This window comes from Haemaphysalis longicornis, unplaced genomic scaffold (assembly GCF_048455015.1).
Source record: "Haemaphysalis longicornis isolate Haplotype H1 unplaced genomic scaffold, Haemaphysalis longicornis Haplotype H1 scaffold_26, whole genome shotgun sequence".
In the NCBI taxonomy this organism is placed as follows: domain Eukaryota; kingdom Metazoa; phylum Arthropoda; class Arachnida; order Ixodida; family Ixodidae; genus Haemaphysalis; species Haemaphysalis longicornis.
Window position 1 is genome coordinate 1,998,152 of NW_027526319.1, and position 26,637 is coordinate 2,024,788.

At 47.5% G+C, this 26,637-nt stretch overlaps 1 protein-coding gene across 1 annotated transcript in view; it reads right to left on the minus strand.

The window, feature by feature from the left end:
- Positions 1–23,706: 23,706 nt before the first annotated feature.
- Positions 23,707–26,637, minus strand: part of LOC144172791 (cytochrome P450 3A4-like) — a 62,566-nt gene continuing 59,635 nt past the window's right edge. Inside the window, exon 14 of the mRNA XM_077701397.1 lies at positions 23,707–24,168. Within this exon, the coding sequence (XP_077557523.1) occupies positions 24,079–24,168 (90 nt within the window). The 3' untranslated portion in view covers positions 23,707–24,078. The remainder of the gene's footprint in view (positions 24,169–26,637) is intronic.

Consider the following 26,637-nt stretch of genomic DNA (forward strand, 5'->3'; position numbering starts at 1 on the left):
AATCGAGATGCGTGGCTCATCTTTTTTTTTTTAATCGTGTTTGCAGCAATCACGATGTCTAAAAATGAATTCGAAACGACAAATGTAATGATGCTGTGGGGCTACATGAGTCGTCAGTGGAATGGGTGATATGCCTCATTTTTAATCACTTTGAATGCCCCGGCGTCGAAATGAATTGTACCAAAACACCAGGACGACCAAAAGCGGAGTAAGGAAAACCTGCCGTGCATAAGAGATAGGCCACTGCGATGGTGTGTCCACTAGCCGAGTTTCAGCATTGGCCAGAAAAAACGCGAAAATTCACCCATTTGTGTTTTATTTTTGTACTATAATTACCCCTCAGCAAAAGTTATTGAGGATATCCATTTTCTCTGCAGGTGTCCCGGTGCAGTTTTACGTAATTAAATTGGACGCCATGCTCTGCCACTTAGCGGCGTCATACCGTTATTGTGGTTACACAATGAAAGTTTTCTTTCGTAAAGTTTTTGCTGGTATTTATTTTGTTCCTTTTTGACAAAGCCTTTCTATCCAACTTTCTCGCTGATTGCGAAAACAGCATGCATACATTAATAGAAATCATTGGTTGGTTTATGTGATGCGACTAATTCACTGGGTCGCCATTTTCACTACGCCTACACGCGATGCCCTTGCAGGCAAGCCAGCCTCACTCCTGCAATACGGGGATATTGCCCTGCACTGCCGCCTTCTCCGCCGCCGATACCCACCCCCGTACCCACACATCTCCCCGGAGGCGGGCCACATGCTCCGCATCCTACAAACACACACCTTCCCACACAAAACACAATAATACGCAGTCATTCACACCTTTTTACTGACCCTACCTGTTCAGCCTGCGGGGCACTCGACACTCACTACCATTCCCTCTGCGGATACTCGGCAGACCCGTACTCCTCCCCCCCCCCGTTCCCTCCCCTCACCACTGGGAGCAGATGTTGCGTGACCCGGGGGAGTCAGGCTAAGTCCTGACCACCTCCCGGGCCCTGGCGGTCGCGGCGGCCCTGTGTGCCTCCTCCACCCCCAACACCTGATCCCGATGGACGAAAAAAACGTATTTCTTCCTTCCTTCCTTATGAGATGTTTGAATAAACGTTTATTAGGAAAAGCAAATGTTACAATCCCATCTTTCAATGAGAAAGATTCTACGACATCTACGCACCCCTATTATTTTGTGTGGGCCCCTGCAACAGCGGCTGAGTGGCTTAGTCGTTGTCCTGCCGAGCCACGCCAGGGACGCGGGTTCGCTTCGCGGCCGCGGCGGGAGCTTTTTAATAGAGGCGAAAAGCAAAAACGCCTGTGTGTTCGAGATTTGAGCGCACGTGAACCATTCCCAGGTGTCCAAAGTTAATCACTGGCCCTTCATTACGGTGCCCATTATCGCCTGTGTATCTTTGGCTCTTTGAACTGCAAAATCAATCAATGTTGTGTGTGCAAAAGCATCAAGGTTGAAGTGTGGGACGAATATGCGGGTGCCGTTTGTCCAACTATGCTTCACAACTGCTTTAGATGTAGACATTTCAATTGCCTTGTCGCATACATCGCAGCGGTAGAAATTATGGATCATATCTATCGGGGAAAGCAACACGTCCTTGCACTGCACGCGAATTGCGTAGAAACTCTAATGGCACGTGTTGAGCGGCACTTATGTGTCCCCTAATCATCATCGTTTCCCCTTGGTGACGTATTCTTCTTTCGGTCCTGTTATAGAAGGGTTCGTCCACTCGCCCTTGTTAGGCCTACATATACGAGGTTGGTGTGAAACTGCGTTGCTGCTTACTTAGTAGCCGTTTGTGCTATTAACCAGGTCATATTCTCTTTTACTGGTGCATGAATGTTTCAAGCACACGTTTCAGTGTCGAGGTTTGCAACTAATTCGCCAAGTTCACATTTAGGCAGCCATAGTTGTCGAGCTGTGGATGTTCAGCCGCACCTAAATACTTTTACCTAGCATGAAGGTTCTGAACGACCTTCCCTGCGTATAACGTGAATAGCAAGAGTTTACTTCCGGCTGAACATTGCATTTTTTTGACGCGCTTCAACACAAGTCACCGTTTTCTGCTGCAAATGAAACTAACTGTTATATTTGCAAGCAGCCAGAAACGATACAGCGGGTTTCTTGAATTGTTGCGCTGGGATTTTTCTTTGTGAAGTTATCCAGAGGACTGCTCGGGAAGACCTCTCGCTGAGCCCGCATTGCTTAGGCGTTCTTTCCAGAGACATGGAGCAGGGAGCGTTCTCAGACGTGATTATGCTACTTGCGCGTAGTGCACTACCTGGCCTCATGGTGACGTTGACACGCGCTCTGCGAGGCAATGTTTTCGATAATCTATATCGCAGTATGCGGAAGTGCAGAAAACCACGGCATGTGCTCCTGAGTGGCTGTCAAGGATAGAGCCCAAGACTGCATTTGGACAACCTTAAATCACAACACCAGCCTATATCGGGTCTGCGGCTTTTGTCTTGATTTGGTTATGTACAAACAGTTGTGTTTTGTGTCCTTCACGACTGTCGAAGATCCGCAACAAAAAAAGTTGTCGTGTCCTAGCGGTTCGGTGCCCCTTTCCATTCTGTATGCCGTTGTTTGGTATACACACGGCGCTAAATTTACAGAATTTTTTTTTCAACTCCACTGTTCACTATGTTTATGGAAGCTTTCATGGTAAACGTGGTGTCACACCCAGTCTTCACTGATTAGTTTTTTCATTGGGTGAGCACTTGGAATTTTTGTGCCACTGCACGTTGGTCAAACTTTGTGCTATCTTCCTCTGTTTATATATGCCATTGGCACCGTATTTCGAGAAACGCAGTTATTGTTTTCGCCCTAAAAGCCAATGGGAAAGTCTGATTTATCAATGAGAAGTGCACGTTGAGGCTGCTGGAAGAGACGCTCGTACCGGGGCAGGGTGAAGAGAGTGGCTTTGAAATGAGGAAACACTGGTCTTCGGTGGCAGTGCGGACCGTGGGCCCCAAGGGTAACTGGTGGGAGGTGTCAGAACTGGTCTCCAGTGCAGCTCACGTCTCCAGTAAACAATAGGAGGGTAGGTTGGGCTAGTTGGTAAGGGTACATCTGGATGAAAAATGGCTCACGTGTAACACCTGTAAATCTATAGTTATCACGAACGAACGAGCAAAAGCAAAGACTACGCACGTAGTATTTCGTGAAAGTTGGCATTTTCGTGCGCTTTCTTTGTTTGCCGTACCGAATGGCTTGATTCGTCCTTTCGTTTGCGCTTAAGGGAGTGCACAGACAGCCGAGCTGGGGCGCCATAGATGGCGAGAATTCACAGCTCCATTGAAGCCGCCGTAGAACGCTCACATGGCCCTTGGGTCACCTGCGCTGAAGCGCACGCACAGAAGGCTCAGCCAGCAGTGAGCGATTGAGAGTAAGCCAGCAGTCGTCTATACGTAACCTGTTCATGAGCAACAACTGAGATGCTACGAAGAAGCGAAGCGATAAGGAAGGCGCAGCCACTGATCTGGGCGCAGCTTGCCGGGGGCTGAAGGTCAATCCGACACGATGAACCGCCTTGACAGATGCAGGTTATTAGAGCTTTCGCTTTACAAAATACAAGAAACAAAAAAGAAGTAGACAACACGGCGCTACCTGGCGACTACAAGGTTATTAGGAAAACACACCAATGCGTAGCGTCCGGATTTTAATGTCATCTTAACTATCACTGAAAAATAAGGTCAGAAACCCATTAGAAAAATAAAAACACCGCCACGGGCACAGAGACCATAGAAAAAGGATGTTAGATAAATTGTATAAAAAACAATTATTGAACGGCACATACGGCTCAAATAAAAATGCTTCGCCCATACACCCAGTAGAAATGGTTGCGTCAGAAAACTTGGAAGGTGTGGCTATCATGTTTATCTCGCGCATTTATTAAATTCTTTCTGAAATCTGTTACGCAATTATGCGTCGCTTTACGCGCCCCCTGGTGCAGAGCACGGAAGGCACGGACACGTTTGGCTTAGATTTATCGCAATGTTTGTTTGAATGCTTGCATTGCGGGTTCGCCAAACCGTCATAAATGAACGGACGCATGGTCGGCATGACGCTGACGCTTGCGTTGCCACCACGGCAGCGGCGGTGGGCAGACTGCCGGTGCCATTTCGATGATGATGATGGTTGTTGGGTTTTGATGGCACAAGGCCGACTAAGGGCAAGAAGCGCCAATGAAGAGTGGTTTTATAAAGATGAAGTGATAGTAAGTGTAAAAAGTTAACTAAAATGTACGTGAAATGACATAAAAGACAATGAAGGTGACGGGTGTAAAGTGCCAGGGTTTCAACATGCATGGTAAGTACGGACGTGTAAAAACTTGACATCGCTGAGAAACTTAAGAGTGCGCTTGTGAGGGATTATGGGGTCGTTTCCTAAAAAGTACAATGGGTGTAGTGGGCTGTGTTGTCTGTATAGTTGTGCAAAGTGTTTGTGTCGTGTTTTTTCCAGTGCCTTGCATTGTATGAGTATATAGATTACGGATACGCCCTCTCCACACCCGCTGCACATGGACACATGGATCTTGGTGATCCAGTGCGCAGGTGGGAGTGTGTTGTATGCGTGTGGCCTATGCTTCACCTTTCTAAGGCAACTTCAGTGTGTGTTTTGTGTGAATCAGTTGTGTATAGTTCCAAGATCAGCTTTATTATGTCTAGTTTGTTGTCTGCCTGTTCATTCCAGTGTATTCGCCAAGTTTTGCGAAGGTGTTCCTTGATGTAAGGCTCGAGGCCACTGTAGGGTACTGCTGTTATGCCCAATTTATGTGTAAGTGCAGCAGCAGTGGCCATCTGATCCGCGGTCTCGTTGCCAGCGATCCCAGTGTGGCCTGGAACCCAACAAACGATCACATCCAGATTTAATGCATACGATGTCATAATGCCTGATATACTACATTTAGAACATGGTTTGTATGACATGGGATGATAACGCATGTAAAATACTCAGCTAATCCGTGAAAATGATGGACTTGGGTATTGTATGATGGAATATGTTATTTAAAACAATCAAATCCCAATAGGCTTCTGCCGTAAAAATGCTGCTTTTTGAGTTCAGGGTCTTAGAGGCCCTAAAATCGGATCCATGTGCGGCACATGACACGTTAAGGGCAGTTTTTGATGCGTTACTCAAAAATTTCTAATAACTTGTACTTCTCTCGCAGAAACAAGAAGTGCTGCAGAATTGCCGTCGTGGATACTCGCTTTCTATTCAGACCTACAAGCGAAAAATGTCACAGAGCGCAGGGCAAAGCTTCCATGCCGGTAAAAGGTCAGAGAGAGATGATTTGCAGGTGTCTCAAAACGTGACAGCAAGGTTAGACGCTTCATCTCTCGCTCTGTGTAAGAACGGAGGAACATTAAACGGACGGTTTAAAAAAGGTTGTAGCATACTTGTATCACAGATGACAGGTCTAAATGGATGGCGGGTAAATGATGAAATTTTAGACGTGTAGCTGGTAGCTGGTCCACTCTGCCACGGCCGGTTTGAACGCGCCCGAGTTCGCGCGGGAGTCGCAAGCGACACAAGCGACACCGCTGCGTGCCCATGTATAGCGGGAAAGCCTGCCGCATGCCCAAGGAGAGCGAAAAATCCCGCGCGGGAGGGTTCGATATATCCATTGTGAGCAAAATCGCGCTCGATATAAAAAGTTTTAAATGCATGTAACCTTTACCAGTCTTTTACAAGGGTTTGATATGGGCAATAATTCGAAATATCTGTTTCCGATATAAGGGGGCTTTACTGTATACACTTACATGTTTTCTGAAAACAAGTGCTTTCTCTCCATTCTTAACTGTGAACAGCAAGTGAAAAGACAGTATTTTTAAGAAAAGCGTTGATCGACAAACCACACGGGCTCAACGCTCTTCCAAAGGCCATAAAAATGGACTCTATTATGCACCTCTTGCACATGAGCAATAAAGAAGCCGCGTGAACCTGGATTCGACAGCGTTATAAATCGAACTAGCTGTCCAGAATTGGAGTTTGTGAACAGGTCACACACAACGAGATTCTGTGAATGTGACAGCAGGAATATGAAAACCTCAGTCTCGATAACAGGTTCTGATTTCTCACAGTTACACGGCAAAAATTTCTGGTTTGTGCGTATTAGCTTTGAAGGAAATTTCTAACGTACCGTTTTTTTACTTTTGTACAAATGTAGCTAGTTTGCTCAATTTGTGCTCATGCAGTAAGGCCGGGGCTCTGTCTTTTGATTTCACGGGGCACATATTTTCTTATCAATGTTATTATTCTGTTAACATTCATTAGTACGGTGGGGGAATGCGATAAAGATAATGTAGAAAACATGCTGAAGCTGCATATCGAAAATTGCTCTGAGCCAAGCAGGGGAACAAAGTTATTGCGTTTGCAACAAGTAGAAGAGAAGGTGGGGAAAAACTTCTTTCTTGCCTTTCACAATACCTCTGAATATAGGTGGAGAGATATCCAGTGAAAAATGGCGACGACACCTGCCCCTGCTACGTATGTGAGACCTTTCGAGGAATCGTCTCGCAAGCTGGGACTTGAGATTTCTATGAGCGTAGCCATCTAGATGCGACGCCGTGTCTAGGTGTGCAGACGTGTTGGTTGAATTCGTATCGAGCCCTGAGGAATTCGCACCGTGATTTAGCTATGTATAGCCGTAACTTTGGCTGAGCGACAAACAAATTGCGTGATAAAACACTGGTTGAAAAATAGGGCATCAACTTTGCAATGGTTTAGGATTGAGTCTGTGTAAACTTCCTCTTGGTATAGTAATGCCGAGCAACTCTACTCAAGTGAGGAGTCGTTAAGGCATCAGCTAACTGAGATTACTTTAAAAAAAAAACCTTCATAAATAGCTTCCAATGCAAAATCATATAGCAAGGTCAGGGGTATTTGCCAGTGCCCTAACTACACAGTTTGAATGTGTTCAACCCGCCGCGGTGGCTCAGTGGCTAAGGCGTTGCGCTGCTGAGCACGAGGTCGCGGGTTCGATTCCCGGCCGCGGCGGCCGCTTTTCTGATGGAGGCGAAAAGCAAAAATGCCCGTGTGTGCGAGATTTCGGCGCACGATAAAGATCCCCAGGTGGTCAAAATTAATCCGGAGCCCTCCACTACGGCGCGCCTCATCGCCTGCGTTGCGTCGGCGCGTTAAACCCTACAATCAATCAATGAATGTGTTCACATTCAGATGATATATCGTCGCAAATTTTTCCCTCTGTGTAATAAATGGCATGCTGCGCCGCGGATTATTACATGGGCTTATCTCGGGAATATATCACATTTAGGTATGCGCACAAAATGGTCATTTTCTGTAATTTTACGTGCTACTACGTTCTACGGCTATGCAATATCACTGCCAAAGTGTAGATAAGATATTTTTAATATCAAATACATTTATATTGTGAGTGGTGAAATTACACGGTTGAATTATTTGTTATAAGTCTTCGCAACTATAACAATGATAATTACAACTATAACAATGATTTACTGTGATATTGTCGCGAGGAGACGAAGAAGGGCGCAGTAGGGTATGCGCCGCTGTGGTCCCGATGAAGAACGACGACGAAAAGCCGTGTGTAGGGCGTGCAGCCTGGGCGAATGCTCTGCAACGGCTGCCTTCTAAATAATGTAAATAGCTCATCTCGTGCTGTAAATAGATGGCGTCGTCATCCTCCATGGTTCGCCTCATTCCTTCTGCCGCCAAGTAACATTTGGTAGAGCTGCTGGGTCTCGATCCCCATCGCGGTCTCAGCCTCGCCCGGTCTCGTCTCCCGAAGCAATTCCTACAAGCCTCTTAGATCCCGTCGGCCCGCCCCAGTCCCGATGAGCCATGGACATGACCATCCCCAGCCCCGTTTCCCCAGCCATTGACCCGCCGTGACCTTCCGACGTGACCAGCCGCAACCCAACGATACGAGGACGCCGATCCCCTGCCCAGTTTTCCGGCGGAGCTCCAAGGGCTTTGGCCGCTGCTTAGCTCCATCGGCAGGAAACGCTGTCCGGGTTCCGCAGCTCATCGAACCATCGTAATCCTTGGCGGTCAGAACATTTCCCCTCTCTTCTCCTCTTATCCGCATCCTCACCGCATCAGAACATTTATTGTGATCTCGACCGGGACTGTCGCCTCCGACGCGGGGGATATGTCACGAGGAGACGAAGAAGGGCGCAGTAGGGTAGGCGCCGCTGTGGGCCCGATGAAGAACGACGACGAAGAGCCGTGTGTAGGGCGTGCAGCCTGGGCGAATGCTCTGCAACGGCTGCCTTGTAAATAATGTAAATAGCTCATCTCGTGCTGTAAATAGATCGCGTCGTCATCCTCCATGGTTCGCCTCATTTCTTCTGCCGCCACGTAACAATATAATATGACCAGGTACATTAGGACAATATAAAAGATTAGCATCATGAATACTGACGTAAGAGTGTGACTGATTACGGCGGTATAATGACTTGTCGGATTCAATCAGAAAGTAGTTTCATGCGTCGAGGTGTATGTGCAGGCGCAAGTGGCTGGAACAATACTTTGGCAATCTTCTCACTATATCCGCTTAGAAGTTTTCTAACCCCTAGTCATCAGGCGCCTGTGAAAAATCTAATTTTTTCGCTTGCTGATACGTACGAGGAGTTAGCATTAGAACCCCTGTAGCATAAACTATGAACATGTTAAAATGGTCATCATCATTTATTCTTGTGGTGTATTACTTTGGGATTAGTCCTTTTACGCGAACCATTTCATATTTGGTTAGTACGGTTTGATCATTTCATACTTTATTTTCGCATTTTTTTCGCGCTTTATGTTTTATTCGATAAGGAAACCGATCATACTGGGTCGAAATACACGTGTGCATGAATCCGGGCTCATAGCTACACAAGTCATTTCAGGTAACACTAACGGAATAAAGAATAAGAAATGCCTTGGAATGCGGTCACTGCGAACAATATTTTAACAACAATAAAATGCCCTGCTGTATTTCTTCCAGGGTCATGCTACTATCACGGAGAAGAATTAAACCATGGCCAATACCATCATACCAAATATTCTTGTGAAGAGTGGTACTGCGATGGGAAGAATGAAAAGCTAATTATCAAAGGGTATAAGATAACTCTAAGGCAAATTGATGTTTGTGCAAGGAGAAGCGGTAATGTTAACAGTTCCATCACACATGCACCGAAGGCAGGATGAAATCCAGTCTATCTACCGCCAGAACGAGTGTATAGCAGTCTATTTGCCTGCGCACCGCAATACCTCAGAGACGACAACCTGAGCTCGGTAATATGAGATATCATCTCTGAAAAGTTCTGTGATTGCGGTACTCCTTGTGCTCTCGGTGCTCAGCCTCGACACTCTGCAACTGGCCTGCGGGAAATGCTTTAACAGGAGCTTCCGCAATGCCAGGGCTCGCTCCTCTAAGCACTCCTACCCTTCTGACGATTCCATTCTACTGAGAGGTGTCTGGGCGACCACCTATTCCAATGGAAGCGGCCCTGGCTCAACCCGCGACCATTGCCTGGCGGCCATTCCTGCGAGGTTTGGTCCGCGTTCGCTCTATCAAGCATAGCCGCTACGTCGCAAGTATCAGTTGTGGGCCGACCGGTTTCCCATTATTGCCGCACCCGCGCCACATGTCCCGGTTTTGCCACCGCCATGAACAGGACGAGTGACATGGGTACGACACATACCAGTGCGACAACATGCGTGCTAGCTACGACTGCTGCCAAAAAAGTTATACGTTCCCCGAACGTCGTTCTCTCTTTCCACCTATCGCAGCTGACTTCCTTCACAACTCCCCAAAACGAGCGACGACCGTAGCGTGCGTGGCCTAAATAACGTAAAATTATACAAGAAAATGCAGACCAAACGCTGAAAAGAAACATTGCTCGCCCATCGGTAAGTGTTTTGTCATCACCTGTGGTTCTAGGTTAGAAGAATCAAGGTTCAGTTACGTTTTGCGGTGATTATCGGACAATATTTAAAATTACACATAAAGACGTCTACCTGAAGCCACGCATCGACGAAGCTGTTGGCACCTTACGAGGCGGTGAATATTTTTCTACCACCAGCTAAAATCCAGATATTGGCAAATTCCTATGAGCCAAACAGAGAAAACTGTTTGCGCAACACCTGGTTGATTCTACGAATTCAATGTGATGTTCCACGGGCTTTGAAACGGTCCCGCTGCTTTCGGACGCAAGATTGATAATGTTCTTCGTGGTTTAAAATAGAAAACGCGTACTTGCTAACTAGACAACATTGCAATCCTTTCTTCTAAATTGCATGAGCGTGTTCAACGCCTAGACCATGTTATAACCTGTCTCAGGAATGCGGGCCCGTATTTGAACGCAAGAAAGTCCACTCTGCAAGCAAATCCAAGCTATTGGGTCACGTCATGAAGAAAGATTTAATTCGACTAGGCCCCGACAAACCAAGGCCCGTATTAAATTTCTCCCGACTTGTCGGTCAGAAACAATTTCGCAGTTTTTTTGGATTGACTTCATACCTTCAGCGTTTTATTACAAGGTTTTGTAATATTGCTTCACCCCTACACAAGCTCCTAACGTCTGGTACACCATTTGGTTGGTCCGAAGGTTGCAAAACACAAGGAGGCTATTATTCTTGCCCCTTTATTGAGCTATCTTGCGGCAGCGCTCCGACAATATTCCCCACAAATGCCAGTGGGCATGGTATAAGCGCTGTGCTCCTGCAATTCAGCGCCTCCTCTTCGGAGCAAGTGGTTACATTCGCCAGCTGGACGTAGATGCCAGCCGAAAAAAAAACTTCACTATAACAGGGTAAGAATGCCTCGCTGTTGGTTTGGTCCTTTGAAAAGTTCCGTACATGCCTACATGGACGTCAATTTATCGTTGTAACCGAGCACCGCACCCCCTGATGGCTGTACTCCATCAATAACCTAACCGGACGCCCTGGCCGCTCGATATGTCGGTTGCAGGAATAAAACTTCCACCTGACGTACAAGTCCCCAAAGAAGCACATGGATGCCGACACTCTCATACGCTGCTCGCTGTAGTCAACACAGGAAAGCTGTGGAGCGTCTGCGCAGCCAGCAGCAATTCTAACAATGCATTAGCGGATCCTGTTCGAAAGACGCTACCCTCGGATGTTGTTTCTCTCCAGCAATCTGATTTTTATTGCCTTAACCTCATTCACCTCCTACACGGTTAAGCCCAGCCATCAAACAGTCGGTCACGCCGCCAATTTTAGAAATGTTTACGGATGAATGGTGTCGGGCCTTTACCGATATAAATATCAGACCACCAGCAGCTGATACGTTCCCGTCGTTCTTGTTGTCTTCGCCCTGACATTTTGCGATCTTTTTATGAAGCCGCCACTGCAGGTCGTCTGGCCTCACTTAAGACGTTTGACAGCATAAAAAGCCGCTTCTTTTGGTCCCATCTCTCAAAAACCGCCACTAAACACATTCCATCCAGAAAATCCTGTCAAGACCGTGAACGACTAACTTTACCTCCCGTGAGCATGCTCCAGCCCCGGCCTCGTTCTTCCGTCCCATTCGATGTCTCTCGCATAGCTCTGTACGGACCTCTCCCTGAGCGGTTAGTCGGTAAACGGTGGGTGGCGAAAGCAGCGGATCACTGGACCCAGTATGCGAAAACAACTTATACTCGTACGTGCTGCGCCTCAGAAGTTTCTTACAAGCTATCTTCTTACGTCACCGTCGTCCGTGCTATCTTTTAGCGACCGCCAAGAACATTTCTCTCTATTTTCCTTTTCGAAGTGCTTCGTGCAGCGGCAAGCGTACAGAATGGTACATCCATCTACCATAATTGAGTGAACAGCCTGACTAAGTGCTTCAATCCTACCGTTTCCGACATGCTTTCCTTTTACGTTCTCCATGACCGAACCAAGTGGGACACCATTCTACGGTTCGTCACCTACGCTTGTAACACAGCTGTTATACGAACTACTGGTTTCTCTCCGTTTTCATTCGTCTACGGCCGCTCCACTTCTTCTGTACTTGACGGGTCTTTTCTCTGTGCACCGCTTCCTTCTCCGACAACCGTTCGGGACCTGTTCGCGTTTCGACTTGCTCACTACCGCAATCTTTACCGCATGAACACGGCAATCAGCTAGGAAAGCCGCAAGTTCCACCAGGGTGAGGCACATCGTTCTATCTATTTCGAACCTAAGGAAGAAGTCCTACTGTACACTGTTCTCCTTGTTCCTCGATTATGCGATAACTTCCTTCCTTGCTTCATCGGCCCCTACGCAATCCTCGATCAGTGTTCGCCCGTCAATTACCGTGCAACATTTGCCTCCGGTGTCACTGATTATCGATGCGTGGAACTGAGGTTGTGCGTGTGTCTGATTTAAGCCTTCCCCTCGCTGGGATTACTCTACTGGGTAGTGACGGCCAAGATGGTCGCTTCGGCCGGGTAGGATAATAGTGTAAAGCGTACTCTTGTGTGCCTCCTCAATACGCGAACGGTCACTTTTGTGGCTGGTCAACATCGCCTTCATATTTTGTCTTAATTCATTCACTGCGTGGTGGCATCATTATCACATCATTCTTTGTCTTTTTATATGCGCCATTATGATCATAGTGATTTTTTCTCTGATGGCTAAGGTGCAGCTCAGTAAATGTCTTCCGCCAACCGTCCGGGCATTGCCTCCTAATATATACATAATGAGCACCTTGTTAGCATCGTGTACTTTTTATGCTGACCGGCTCGCACATGCAAGGCACTGTCTTCTGCTCCGTCTTTTCCCCCTCCTTACCATCCTCATGAACATATTTCTCATCGTCTTGCTAATGTAATCGGCATCGTAGGCTCGTTCTGAAATCTGTGATGGCTGGAACGCCTCGTAAAGAACTTCCTGCTGCACCTGTCTCTCAAGGCCCTCTCGAGTGGTAAATATATAAATAGTACGTGAGGCTTGGAACGTGCTCACAATATTCATAATTCGTGAAACCTGTTTTAGTATTCCAAGTCCACTGACAGGTTCTACCCACCCAAGCAACCTATATTGGCAAAAACAAATAGGGGTAATAAGGGAAAATATTTAAAACGGTGGTTAAAGTGACAATTCTCGGTTTACTGCGCCTAGTTATTACCTATTTTATTCATTTGAACTACAAGTCCCACTTCAGGTGTGCAATAGCGTTCAGGTGAATAGGTTGTTTTTCCGTAGCTGATCACACAAACAAATGCGGGTTCTCCATTCTTCGCGGTTATTTCATGTCTTTGTCTTAGAATATGACTCAACGATTTGAACCAAAGCTATCAGCACAGTCCTGCAATGGGGTCGCGCAGGTACAATTTCGGTGCCCGACAGGGTGCCACAAACTAATCACGCAGACGTAGCGGAAATGTGTAAAGGTGGTGGTTATGATACTGCTATGAAATCTGTTTTTCTTGTATATGCTATCATGATAAATAATTTGATCTTCTCATTAAATTTAGCCATTTAGGTATTTTGGTGGGGAACTTTTTCAATGTTTTTTCTGCATATTCTCTTTTGTTTTTGTTTTCACTGACTGAAGGCAAAAACTTTAAAATGTTTTGGACTGTTTCCAAATATGTGACCTTAGCTGCATTTTTTTTTCATTTTCAGTTGTACAGTACGACCGTATGGTGACTGTGAACTATACCTCCCTAACAGGGATTACCCTGACTGCTGTCCCAAACACGCGTGCTGAAGCAGCATAGGAATGTATGAATACCTGCCTGCTTTCCGACGTGTTTCACGTGGGTTTGACGAACTCCCTAAATGAACAAGCGAAGTGACCCTTTTAACAAGTATAACCTTGTAACATTTATTACATGAATAAAGTTCATGCATATCTTTGGCTCTGTAAATTAATTCATAGTTAAATCGTGCCTCAGCTTCCTGACCCCATTTTTCCATCTTGCGAATAATTTTAGGGATTCCTAAGTGGCTTGTCAAATGTAACAACAACTTACTGCGGTGTGTGAAATACCCGCCCCCCAAAAAACTAACACAGTCGATGTGACTATCGTTAAATTGTTTCCTAATTGCTGATGCCAATTTAAAAGGCGTCATGATGATACATATATGCAATGCCAATACACTAACGTCAACGGCTCAAATATGAGGTCTTATCAGTGTGTGAAGGGTCTACGGTTTTTAATAAATTACAGTATTCACCATTGCCACTAGGCGTGCGAAATCCAGCGTGGGATTGCGTAGTGCCGTCTGGTAGCTCGCTTGGCATAAACGCCGCCGCGTATGAGCCCAAGTGGAGTCTCGGCAAATTTGCCGTTCTGGCCCATTGCGCGCTTCCCATCGTTGTATACGTTCAAAAGCAAATTTGCATGGCAGCGATAACATAAACAGTTCTAAGAGGGACTTTTTGGCAGTGGCGAAGCTAAATTGCGTCTCCACGTAGCCGACGTAGCGTCATTCATTGCGGGGAAATCGTGTGGAATTCCTCGTACTGCTATTGCTTCCTCCCACAAGTTTTCACAGTATGTACCTGGGATCAATTACTCCAGAGTTTCTGAATATTGTTCGGCAAATACCTGCGTATGCGAAAACAATTTCCCCACTATGGACAACAAGCATAAAAGGTATTAGTACAACAGACTACTGGTTGAAATCTCTGCAGGGCTTAATATAGGTCGTTTGTTTAAACTTCGTGAGTATGTAGGATACTTTATTTTAAAGTAAAACCTGGAATCGGCATGTGATCACTCATATCCTCGCCTACCACCCCTGCCACCAACATTGTATTTCTGCTGAGTGGAATACACAGCATCTCGTACATCTGCCCTACATGATTAGGGTAACAATAAATGCCCCGGATCAGCTAGCTCCTCTGAAAATGTCGTCGAAAGACGATTATATTCTTCATTCTATGCCACGTGCTGCTTCTCTCCTCTCTTCGTCTACTTACAACCCTCTTCCCATCTCCTATAGCGGCCTGGCAGCGGGACGGGTGTTGGTGCCTCGTGGTGCTCCTCTCATTACTGTAGTCAGAAAGCACATGCGACTGCGCAGCCCACAGTTGTTTTTCTCAAGTTTATCTCGTTGCCAACAGCTGTGTGCTGTTGGCAACGAGGCAAGCCAACAGCGGTGCACTATATAAAGTCAACTTGTGCTTCTGGATGCATAGAAAGTATTTGCGGAGTACCTAAACATAAACACTGCAATTGAAGTATAATGGAGGGGTTTCCCGTTACTACTAAATTAATTTAATTACTTTACTTGGCCTCATTTTTTTCAGCTTCATCTTTGTTTGTACACAATTCCCTTGTTAGGCTTTATTGCACAGTGGCAGTGTAAAGTGAAAACCACCCTATATGACCCCAAGCAATAATTACGTTTCAAGAAGTTTGCAAAGTTGACGTGAAGGCAATTTTCACTTCCTATTGTTTGCATTGAGACACGTTGAAAAAAGTGCGTCATCCCTATTTCATATTTGCCGCGCTTTCGAGGCGCTTTTTCAAAGACAGTGCTACAAGTTGTGCGGCGCCTCTACCAGATGGCGCCACGGGTCCCGCGACCGAGAGAAGACGCAGTGAAACATCTCCCTCGCGAGGGGCACGATCAAATGCAGAGCATTTCCGGGGGCGCACGACGTTAAGTCGTTTGCGTTACGTTAATAATGTTGCACTTGTGGCAACTGCTGACGAGAGAGCGCTCGTCAGCAGTAGTTTGAATGAGTCAACGATATAAGGCGCGTTCGTAGTATCCCATTCTGTGTCGGCTTTGTGCCGCAGTGGGTAGAGCACCATGTTCGTTGCGTTCCGCCCGCAGCGTCGAGGGATCGAAACCGGGCGCCGGATAGTATTTTTTTATATATATAGTAGGGAGGGGTGCGGTGCGGACTACGGACGTCAACGCGGGTGACATCGTGAGTTACTGAAATGCTCTGCATTACAAAAAAATCTTGAAGAAACGTGTTTTCCTCCTCATCCCAAACAGCAAAATACGCTCTGTCAGCCTCAAGAAACAGTAAGCACTGTGGACGACTTATTGAAAATTTCCAAAATTTGCACACATATGAATGAAATTTAGGCGCCATGCCCACCTTAAGAAAAAACGCTTGTTTATATGACAGATGCCCACTAACAGCTTCGCTTCGCAGTGACGGCGGTTATAAAGCTCTTAAAAAAACATGTCACAATGCTACAGGGAAACACGTCTAATCGCGTTACTGCTCCGTCGCGGTTTTGCGGCACCACCACGGCACGGTCAAGCAGTGCTTGCAACGATAAGTATGCCTCCGTGGGGGCGTAATCTGCTGGCAGTACTTTTGATGTCCCTGAAGTCTTGTCGTTATGCATCAGCCTGATTGTCCACCGTAGTACTTCTCGCTTGACGATAGCAAATGTTACTGCCCAATTTTTTGCAGTGTACGAATTTACTGTCGAGTTTCGTAGAGCAGGCATCATGCTATTTTCCTGTCATTACTTACCTTTTTAAAATTCCAATCGATTTGTGGGCACCGTGAATACAATTGGAAACGTATGTATAGCAGCAGTTTGTTTTTGAGCGGTGTGCCATCTTATAGATATACAGAAGAATAAACGCCCGCACCTTGTTCGCCTGCTACCCAATGGCTGCCTGTCCTTCGCCAGCCGATTCCCTAACTCATTTGCGGCAACTGCTGCTAACATATAAAAAATCTTACTTGTTTCTAACCTCTCAACGTGAACCCAGAGGCTTGTCCACCTCTCGTGTGCATGATTTTTTAAGGCTCAGAATCGTGGAAAACTACACAATCCTTCTTTTCACCAGTTTTGAATATCCCGAATAGTAGCTTGTCGAATCTTCCACCCATCTAGTCCTTTGCCCCACAATGTGTGGCTACCACTTTCTAGTAGCTTCATTTGTAAAAACCTAACAACCGAGTCCCCTGGCTGCTGGAAAGTAAACTTGAGACCCTGTCGCGGCTTCTTGAATAGTGAGAAATCTTTTCCAGTATCACCACTGGTCTCTTTGTGGAACGGGAAGCACAGACACAAATCTCCAAGCACCAGGCAACCACGCCACTAAGCAACCACGCCAAGTGAGAACTTTCGCGTAACGAAGTGGTTCCCCATAAACAAAATGGACAGTACCGGGGTAGGCATGAACCAATACGGACCTTTCGGAGCTGACAGTGTAAACTGCCCGCAAACTGCAAGTGTCGTTACTACAGGTACAGCCGCATCAATTGCAAAGACCCAATGGTGGCATTCACTCTGGACCCTAGTGCTTGTGTACCTCTCGATGCTTTCTTCAACTGTTGGCAAAGCTGCTACATATAAACGCGGTAGTTAAAACAACAACAGTTTTCATAAACGTTTATGAAAACATCTGCCTCATGAGGGCTACGTCCGCATTTGCTTTGCCTCATCGAGCTTGGCCTCATCAGGGCTACGTTCGCAGAATACAGGCATTTTTGCAGTAGGAACTGGAGTGGGCACTCCTATTCCGTTCCGGCTTAACTTATAAAACGCAACAGCCACCTCATCTTTAAAACGCAATGAACAAAACTTGTAGAAACGAAATCCGCGCCTGCCTTTCCGTTGTGTGGGGATCCGGGCGCCTGAGCCATTGCAAGATCGCTGGGTTTGTGCCATTGCGCGGCGCTTTTCCCCTCTCTCCTCGAAATTCCGGCTCATCTCGGCACCACTGTGTAGAGCCGAGCCGTCTTCTCAAACTCTTGCGTGAGGTGAAAGCTGTAGCGACCGTTGCGCCGATAAAACACTGTCGCGCAGCAAGTTCTTCGCCCTGGTAGTGGAGCTAACCTCACCTCATTGGTCCGTTTGAACGATTCCCGAACCACCCTGTCGCCGGGACGCGAACGCGCGCCCTGCGCTGGGGTCCATTCGAGGAGACGCTTTCAGGACGCCGAATGCATTGGTCGAAGGTATGTGACGCTTTCTTTACCAGCCGGCTGCAACTCTGTTGCGCCGGCGAAAGCCCACCAGCCCTCCCGGCTCCCGCCCGTGCCTTAGGCTGTTCCTGTTATCTCTACGCTTGCATATAGTAAGGCCGTACCTAGCACTTGAGGATCACGCCGTGCGGTACGCGCCTGTGAGCGAATGGGCCACGCCTCCCTCGCTGCGGCGAACCGATCTGGCCAGCACGGTGATGCGCGCGCACAACAGTTGCGCCACGCCCCCGGATCTTTCCCTGACCAAAGAGCCCACTGGCTATGCGCTGACGACGCGCACACTTGCGCGTGGCGCCCCATCGCCCCTATCACCTAAAGGGAAGTGCGTACCTCTACTGTAAATTACGTAACTAGGACGTTGGTGTAAAATAAATGTCTTCCCTCCACAGCCTGGGCATTCTCCTTTGTCGCCCCCTTCTCCACCTGCCAAACATAGCCGGTGTTAAGTTGGCGCGACGGCATTTCAGTATCGTGAAGTGCCCAACTAGCTCAAACTCACGGTGGTTCCTCGCAGTGTGCATGAGTGCATGTCTTGTGCAATGCTAGGGTAATGCATATGGCGTGCGTCGAGATGCTACTTGTCTTGTAGCAGGCGCGGGAGGGGGGCGGAAGTCTGCGTGTGTCGCCGACGCCCCGGGGGACTCATTTGTGCTGGACGGTGAAGGACTCGTGCTGAAGTACGCAGCCGCCGATAAAGAGGCAGTTGGCCCATTCAGTATGGTAATCCCCAAAATGTGAGGTTCGGACTGCTGCGCTACGATCATGACTAACCATTGACCGGTTATTTAAGCGGCTCCAAAGTTTGAGTCGCTCCGTGACCTGGCGTGGTACGAAGCGAGACATTTTCGCTGTTGCCGATCCTGCCATGTCTGTCAAACGGTGAGGACACGCAGTGGGAAGCCGCCTGGAATTGTGAAAGCAATTGACAGTTTGCGTCCATGGAAGGTAGTTGCTTGCGACTTGTAGGGACCTTTGCCGAGAAGCAAGCAGAGCTATATACTTATATCGTGTCACCGGCTGACTATTTGGCGCTAGAGCACAGTGGCTCTGCGCGGTGTTGACAAGGCACCCACGCTTATCCAGGCTTCTCTCGGCCAGCTCATCAATATAACGTGACGAAGACGTCACCTTAATAATCATAGCAGAGTACAGGGAAGGTACTTTAGCCGCCCGTGCTGACTTCACATCTTTCAGTCTCAGTCAGCGCGGCCGCCCTGGCCGCCCCAGCCCATTGAGCGTGTTCAGTTTCAGCTACCCTCCAGCAAGTTGTAAGCAAATGTTTTCTCTTTTTGTTCGGTTTGTAAGAGTGTGCATGTTGCGGGCGGTTGTTTGTAGTATCTTGTTCCATTTTATGCCAGGGCGAATGGTGTATTTCGCACCCGTTTGTTTGGGTGATTATTTTGTGCGCTCGCTTTAGCGCACTGCAGGTTAGAGTTGCGTTGACTTTTTACCTTAGCGTGTAGCGTGAAAGCATTTTTTTTGCTTATATTCATGGTTCTGAATGGTCCGAGTGTTTGGACTTGCTGAAGGCGTTAAGTGTTACTTTTTTTGGTTGCACGATGTAAAGAAGTGTCGGTTTGCTGCGTTTTTTTTTAGTTATTGGTTTGGGTACAGGAAACCACCTTTAATGTATGCATGTAGGACAAGGTATGTTCTATGGTTCGTTTTAGTTACTTCTAAGTAGTGAGAAGAGCTATATATCTTTTGGAGTTGTTCTTTGGGAGCTGTACGGGGTTGGCTGGAGAGCTAGGGTGAGGGGGTGGAGGGTAGGTCAGTCTTCGAGGACATCCCCCTGCTCCTTGCTGCGCGGGGTTCGAGAGGTAATGGGCTTGCTTTTCAAAGTGTCGAATTACGGCCGTCCATGGCCCCGGTGTTCTGGCGAGCAGCGTGTTCTGGAGGCCGTTGCGTCAATTGTGTGAAGTTGGGAGACCTTATACTTAAAGCCAACGGGAGGTGTTGTTTTCCTGGAAAACACGGGCTGGGCGTACGCTACGAGTGGGGCGCCCCGCGTTGTGGCGAAGTAACTTGGCCCCGGGTGGCACGAACACTGTGACGCGCTTGTGCGGCTATTCGTGAGTGCGTGTGGTGTGTGCTTCTGCCGGCTTCAGCGAACCCAACGGTGCATTCCGCGAGTGGCTTCTGCGTCGTACGGTGCGCCCTCTGTCATGTGGTGACTCGCCAGTGTGGTTAAGGGTCCGCGGGCAGAGAAACCGGCGGATGGGGTAAGGGTTCCCGCGTCGTGAACTTGACCGGGCCCTGAACAGCTGTGCTGACTTGGGGGTCAACGGCATGTACCCCCTGCGCACCGCCTTCAGCAGGCGAACGTGGCCGGGCTGCCCTGCACCGACGAGGGCGGGAGTGGCGGCCGGTTGTGAGCTGCGGCATAGGTGCCCTCTCGAGGTGCGGACAATATGGCGGTGTCATCGGAACCGCACCATGCGTCATGGGCACCAGGGCTCAACAACTGTCGTCTGGCTGCTGCCTCGCTTACGCACAGCAGCGGCGACCACCAGCCCAAGTCGCTCCTTGGCGGGGCACCCATCGAGTGTCCCGCGAGGCCCACACCTGAGCAGCGCCATCGTGGTCATCATATCTGCTGGCGTATTGTTCAAGCGACATCCCCTGCTGGCTGGCACCGCCTCGTCACAAGTCGTCACTGGCCTGAGAAGGTGGGCGCTGTCGCCCTGCCGTCGGGACGCGGGTTCACGCAAGCCTGCTTACCCCTGTGTCGGTACGGGCCCGCTGCTGTGTCGAAATAGGGGTGAGCTTGTTTCGGAACTCTGAGCCATTATCTCGCCTTCTGGACGTTTCATCGAGAACCTTTTGCGCTCCCAATTGCCGGACATTGGCGAGACCCGCGAAACGGACTCGTCGGCATTTTTGCACATAATGTAATTTTCGAAGCAGTTTTTTAGCGTACTTTGTAGCATGCCTGTTGCTGCTGTCTTGCCCTAATTCCTTTCTTGTTGTAGTGTGTGCTCTTTTCTTTTTGTAAGAATATATACCTTAGTATCGCACTGCATGTATATATTATTACCATTATTGTTAATATATTTTCGCCTTCATAGTAATCATTGTATATTTCAATAGCTTCGTTTTGTGTATGCATGTGGAACCGATAACTATGTATTATGTAGCTCAGCATTGCGTGTAGTTTTCCTGTATGTATCATTCATGCTGGAGGGGTTAGTGTTGGTAGTGTAGTTTGAAAATCTTTTGAATGGGCTGGGGACTGAGAACTCCCTGTGCATGCATTCTTTTCTACTCTTCGCTATCTTTTGCATGCCTGGGCAATGGCCGGTCAACTCTTCTCAGACCGGCGAGGGCATTTAAGGAGAGGGGAGTGTTGGAATCATGGCGCCCGAGCCATTGCGCGATCGCTAGGTTTGTGCCATCGCGCGGCGCTTTTCCCCTCTCTCCTCAAAATTCCGCATCGTCTCTGCGCCACTGTGTAGAGCCGAGCCGTCTTCTCCAACTCTTGCGTGAGGTGAAGGCTGCAGCGACCGTTGCGGCTATAAAACACTGTAGCGCAGCAAGTGCTCCGACCTGGTAGTGGAGCTAACCTCATGTCATTGGTCCGTTTGAACGATTCCCGAACCCCCCTCTCGCCGGGATGCGAACTCGCGCTCTTCGCGGGGGTCCGTTCGGCGAGACGCTTTCAGGACGCCGAAGGCGTTGGCAGAAGGTATATGACGCGTTCTTTCCCAGCCGGCTGCAACTCTGTTGCGCCGGCGAAAGTACATCAGCCCTCCCAGCTGCCGGCCCGTGTCTTAGTCTGTGCCTGTGGTCCCTACGCTTGCATATAGTAAGGCCGTACGTAATACTCGACGATCACGCCGTGCGGTACGCGCCTGTGAGCGAATGGGCCGCGCCTCCCTCGCTGCGGCGAGCCGATCTGGCAAGCACGGCGATGCGCGTGCACAACAGTTGTGCCGCGCCCCCGGATTTTGCCCTGACCAAAGAGCCCACTGGCTATGCGCTGACGACACGCACACTTGCGCGTGGCGCCCCATCGCCCCTATCACCTAAAGGGAACTGCATACCTGTACTGTAAATAACGTAACTAGGACGTTGGTGTAAAATAAATGTCTTCCCTCCGCACCCTGGACATTCTCCTTTGTGGCCTCCCTTCTCAACCTGCCCAACAGAGGCGGTTTTAGGTTGGCGTGACGGCATTTCAGTATCGTGAAGTGCTGAACTATTTGCTAAAAGATTAATCGGCGCTAAAACAGGGACGAAGAAGAAACACGTAACACACAACACGGCACCGTGTTGTGTGTTACGTGTTTCTTCTTCGTCCCTGTTTTAGCGCCGATTCATTTTTTAGCAGTATGTAGCAACTCGCCCACATCAACCTTTTGTTACTGAACTATCCCAGCCCACGGTGGTTCCACACAGTGTGGATGAGTGCCTGCCTTGTGCAATGCTAGGGTTATGCATATTGTGAGGTAGAGAGGCCACAGGTGTCTTGTGTTAACAGCTCATATATTTGACGTACCCATGGTTTCATTGGTTTGGCAGTAGGCAGACACAGTATAAAACCTGTAAAAACGAATGAACACCATCCTGTCACTAGCATTCACCTCGCAACCGTCGCTAAAGATGATTGCACAGGACACAAACTGAAACGATGATTACCACGCTTTTATGACTCACATTCACCTGCACTGGCGGAAAAACATGTCATGACCACTCCTCACTGGATGGATGCGTGCACCTTCGTACCAGAAGAAATTTTGTCAAGAGAGCGACGTCACATTGAAGCGGTGGCGGTTGACCCGGCTGGGCAAACCACTGGGTCTCCCATCCCTCTTTTTTTGCTGTGTTACGCAGTCGCCGCTCTCAGGACAGTATCAGAAAAGGGCAGGGTCTCCCGAAATGAGAAAGAAAACAAATTGACGACGTATCTGCTCCCTTCAGTCTACTTTCGTCGAAAAACGATATTCTTCTCTCGCGCCTGCCATGCACACGTCTTTAGTCGTTTGGGAATTTGACATTGCTTTGAAAGCTGACAAAGTTCGCCTTTCTTGGTCAGTAGATTATAAAAATAGTTTTTTGTTCTTGTACTGTACTGTGCAGATAAGAGAATTTGGGAGAGAAATATAAGCCTAATGCCAGTGCAGGAATACACATTTCCGGAAACAGACCTACCGCGGTGGCTCAGTGGCTAAGGCGTTGCACTGCTGAGCACGAGGTCACAGGTTCGATACCCAGCCACGGTGGCCGCTTTTCAGGTGGAGTCAAAAAGCAAAAACGCCTGTGTGTACGAGATTTCGGCGCACGTTAAAGGTCCCCAGGTGGTGAAAATTAATTTCTGAGCCCTCCACTAAGGCGCACCTTATCGCTGCGCTGCGTCGGCGCGTTAAACCCTAGTCAATCATTTCTGTAAACATGTCATACAAACAGCAGCTGCTTATCGATGTGCAATAATGGTGCAATGTTTATTAATATTTATCGAAAAATGTGGGTTGAATGGTGAAATGTTTTGTTACTGCGGCTGGAGGGGGAGATAGTTGGAATGATGACTGATGCAAGGTTGTTTCTGGAAGGGTCACTCACAGGGTTGGTTAAATTTGTTTTTTTACAGGTGGTTAGACAAGTAACACGTGAGTTAATCTTTATTTCTTGCACTGGTTCGAACTTTTGACACAAACGTTTGTTTTAAATATGAAGGCTTTTTAAATTTTAATTGCGATTGTAGCAGTGTTCCTCAGCGCTTAAAGCAAAGCAAAAGCAAAAAGAATACTTTATACCTCTCGAAGATCAAATTATGCCGTCAGTTGGTGTTTTTATTTCCCCGTCAATAAAGGAGAAAATGAAAATCCGAGGTTTTTTATTTCTAGTATGTACAGAGACAAATCTGTGCCGGTCGGCCAAATATATGACGGGCGGGGCATAATGTTTTCATGGTAGTGGCAGTGGACACCACTTAAACTTTGTTGATTGCCATAGCTGCTTGTATCTATGAAGGAGAACACTGATAGAGTGATTGCTTCTGTACCCCATGCTAGAAGCTGACGTGTTATGTCAGCCCTCTAATGCGTTTCTTTCTGCCACGATTCCTCAGGTGTGAGCTGTTTTAAACTTTAAACAACCAGCAGACATTATTCAGAAGGTTTATTAGTTGAAGAATTTCAACTAGGTAACTTACTCAGTCAGTCATTGGCAAAGAAAAAAACAAGCGAAACATTTAGTTAACGGGGTTGAGCTTCTCAAGCTTGATCCAAAGATTGTCCTTCGGTGCCAGCATGATCGCATATGTGCATAACTCCAGATGGGGCTGAAACAACACATTGAAAACGCATGTTGACATACAGCTCCAAACAAAACTTCCCTGCACCGTTCTGGGTAGGTCGTATTTTCCAGTTATCTGCGCACTCTTTATTGTAAATATTTAGCGACAAATCATTGCAAGTTGCAAATCTTCGAGTAAAATCACGTACAACAGGAAACAAATTTCCCAATGCGTTGCAAATTCAGAGTTACCGGGTAAAAGAAGAATGCCAAGCTAGCGGGAACGTATGGGATGAGTGGGATCACGGTGCTCGTGCCACCATAATTAGTGCTTTCGTAACGTTTATTGCCACTTGGGATGCAATAAAGTGATTCTCTTTGTACCTCGCCCGCTTCCCAGTTTTCAACACATTGGCGCTTGAGACCTGGATATGTAATCCTACCGTTGAAGGCGCTACCGAACAGTGATCCTACTGAACAGAACTAGAGCCAGCAAAGCCAGCGGATCAAGACCAGGGAATCTTTAGCAGCGCCACACATTCGCCATGAATCGACTGAAGCAGAAACGTGTGCGCTTTCAAGCACACACTGGGGTGATTAACCAACTCAAGCATTGATGTACAGGACACCCATTTCCCCGGTGAGCTCAACGATAAGCTTGGCCTTTTAAAGCTTGAAGAATTGTCACTCGCTGCGTAAGACGAAGAATTTGAACAGCTTGTTGTGGGTGAATATATCGAATAAGAAATTACTTCAGTAAACCTATATCAGGAGTCAGGTGCCTCCAAAAAATTTCGTACTGAATACCCTTTCTCGAGTGCTACGCTCACCACGCAAGTATCCGGTAATCTTCTCGGGACTAGTGCCATGGCACAAGGATGAGCTCGACTCAGGTTGCCCAAACTAGAGCTCAGAAAATTCCGAGAGGACATTGCAGTGGCCTGCCTTTTGGGACCAATTTGAATGTAGTGTAATAAAAATTACAGGTTCACAGACGTAGATAAATTAAAGTATTTACGGAGCTATCCTAAAATAAAAGCCTGAAATGTCACCCCTGGACTACCATCAACAAATGAAGGCTATGGATCCGCGATTGCCAATGTAAACCAATTATTAGGCCAGAAAGCATTTAATATGAACGACCACAATAATGGTCCTACATAGAATAAAAAAGCTGAGTTTTATTACAGTTCTGAAGGTTTGCGGTGATTGCATGAAGGTTTGCGAGCTAATCTGCTCTCTTTAAAGAACTTCGGATTCGACACCGAGGCTCACAGCGTTCTTTTCAAGAGAGAATTCTTCAGAACCTTGCCAAATGAGCTTGTACTAAATTGCAACCAACACCTGCTAACGAAACCATCGCCGCAAGGGAACGGGGACAAACACGACAATTTGTGTACTCTTCTCCCAATCTTGAATACAGAAACGAGAATTTGGGCAGGTGATGAAATCAAATGAGTACAAACCCCGATAGAGAAGTCAAAGCATTCACCACTCTCAAGGCTGAGCGTGTGTATTTTGGCTTTACATCAGAATACTGATTCCTGCCTTCTTCTCGCAGGACTGGACTTTAGGGCAGATGCCTGCACGGCTGAGCTGACAATCGAACAATTAGACGCAGATTGCATAAACTGGGCTGCTGATTCTGCTGCATTAAACCATTTCATTGCGCCAGGGAATACATGTGCGCCGCCAAGATTACGTTGCCTCAACTTGAGTGGATGCCGCATCTCATTTATGTGTGACACCAACTGCATATGGGAGGTACCAGACAGCACACCAACCGTTTCTACATCAGCAACGGACAAACAAACGCACCGTACATTCGCAGGCAATGCTTGTTTGGGCCAATGGTCCAGAATAAAGAAGTTTTGTTAGGATCCTTTTTGATATAGCCAGTCATCGCAGTTTTATTACAGAAGCGCTGCCGAGAAGATTATGAACTGAATCGCTAGGCTACGAACAGTTATCTATTCCAGTGTTGGGAAACAATGCATATAAAAAAAAACGATATCGGAAAGTGAGATTTATTTGATACAATCAGTTCGACAACAGACCATTGGCAATCGAGGCACTGGAAATGCCAGAAATATGTAACAACCCTTCTCGTCTTACAGACCGCTATGACCTTCAATGAAATGAGGAATGATTTTTTCTTCACTGACGTTTTCACCTTCGAAATCGGTCCCGACCGAGGCATTAGCATTCTTACCAAAGCAGACTTTTACTGGATGTTCGTCGCCGGAGACATCGAGCGTCTGAACGATTCGCTGATGACTTTAAACACGCAGTCTAATGGGCTCTTAGGAGGACAGTACCCGCGTTACCAGTGTCACGTTGCAAGAATTAAAAAGCCTCCACGTGTCCACCTAATCACGAAGCGGCCCAGCTGTGCCGAACATGCTGCGAAGAAAACCGACGTAAACCACCACGCAACAGATGCACATGGCACCAAAAGCGATGATGGCTCGGAATGTACAGGGGCCCCCTTATGTCATGACGCAACAGGTACCAT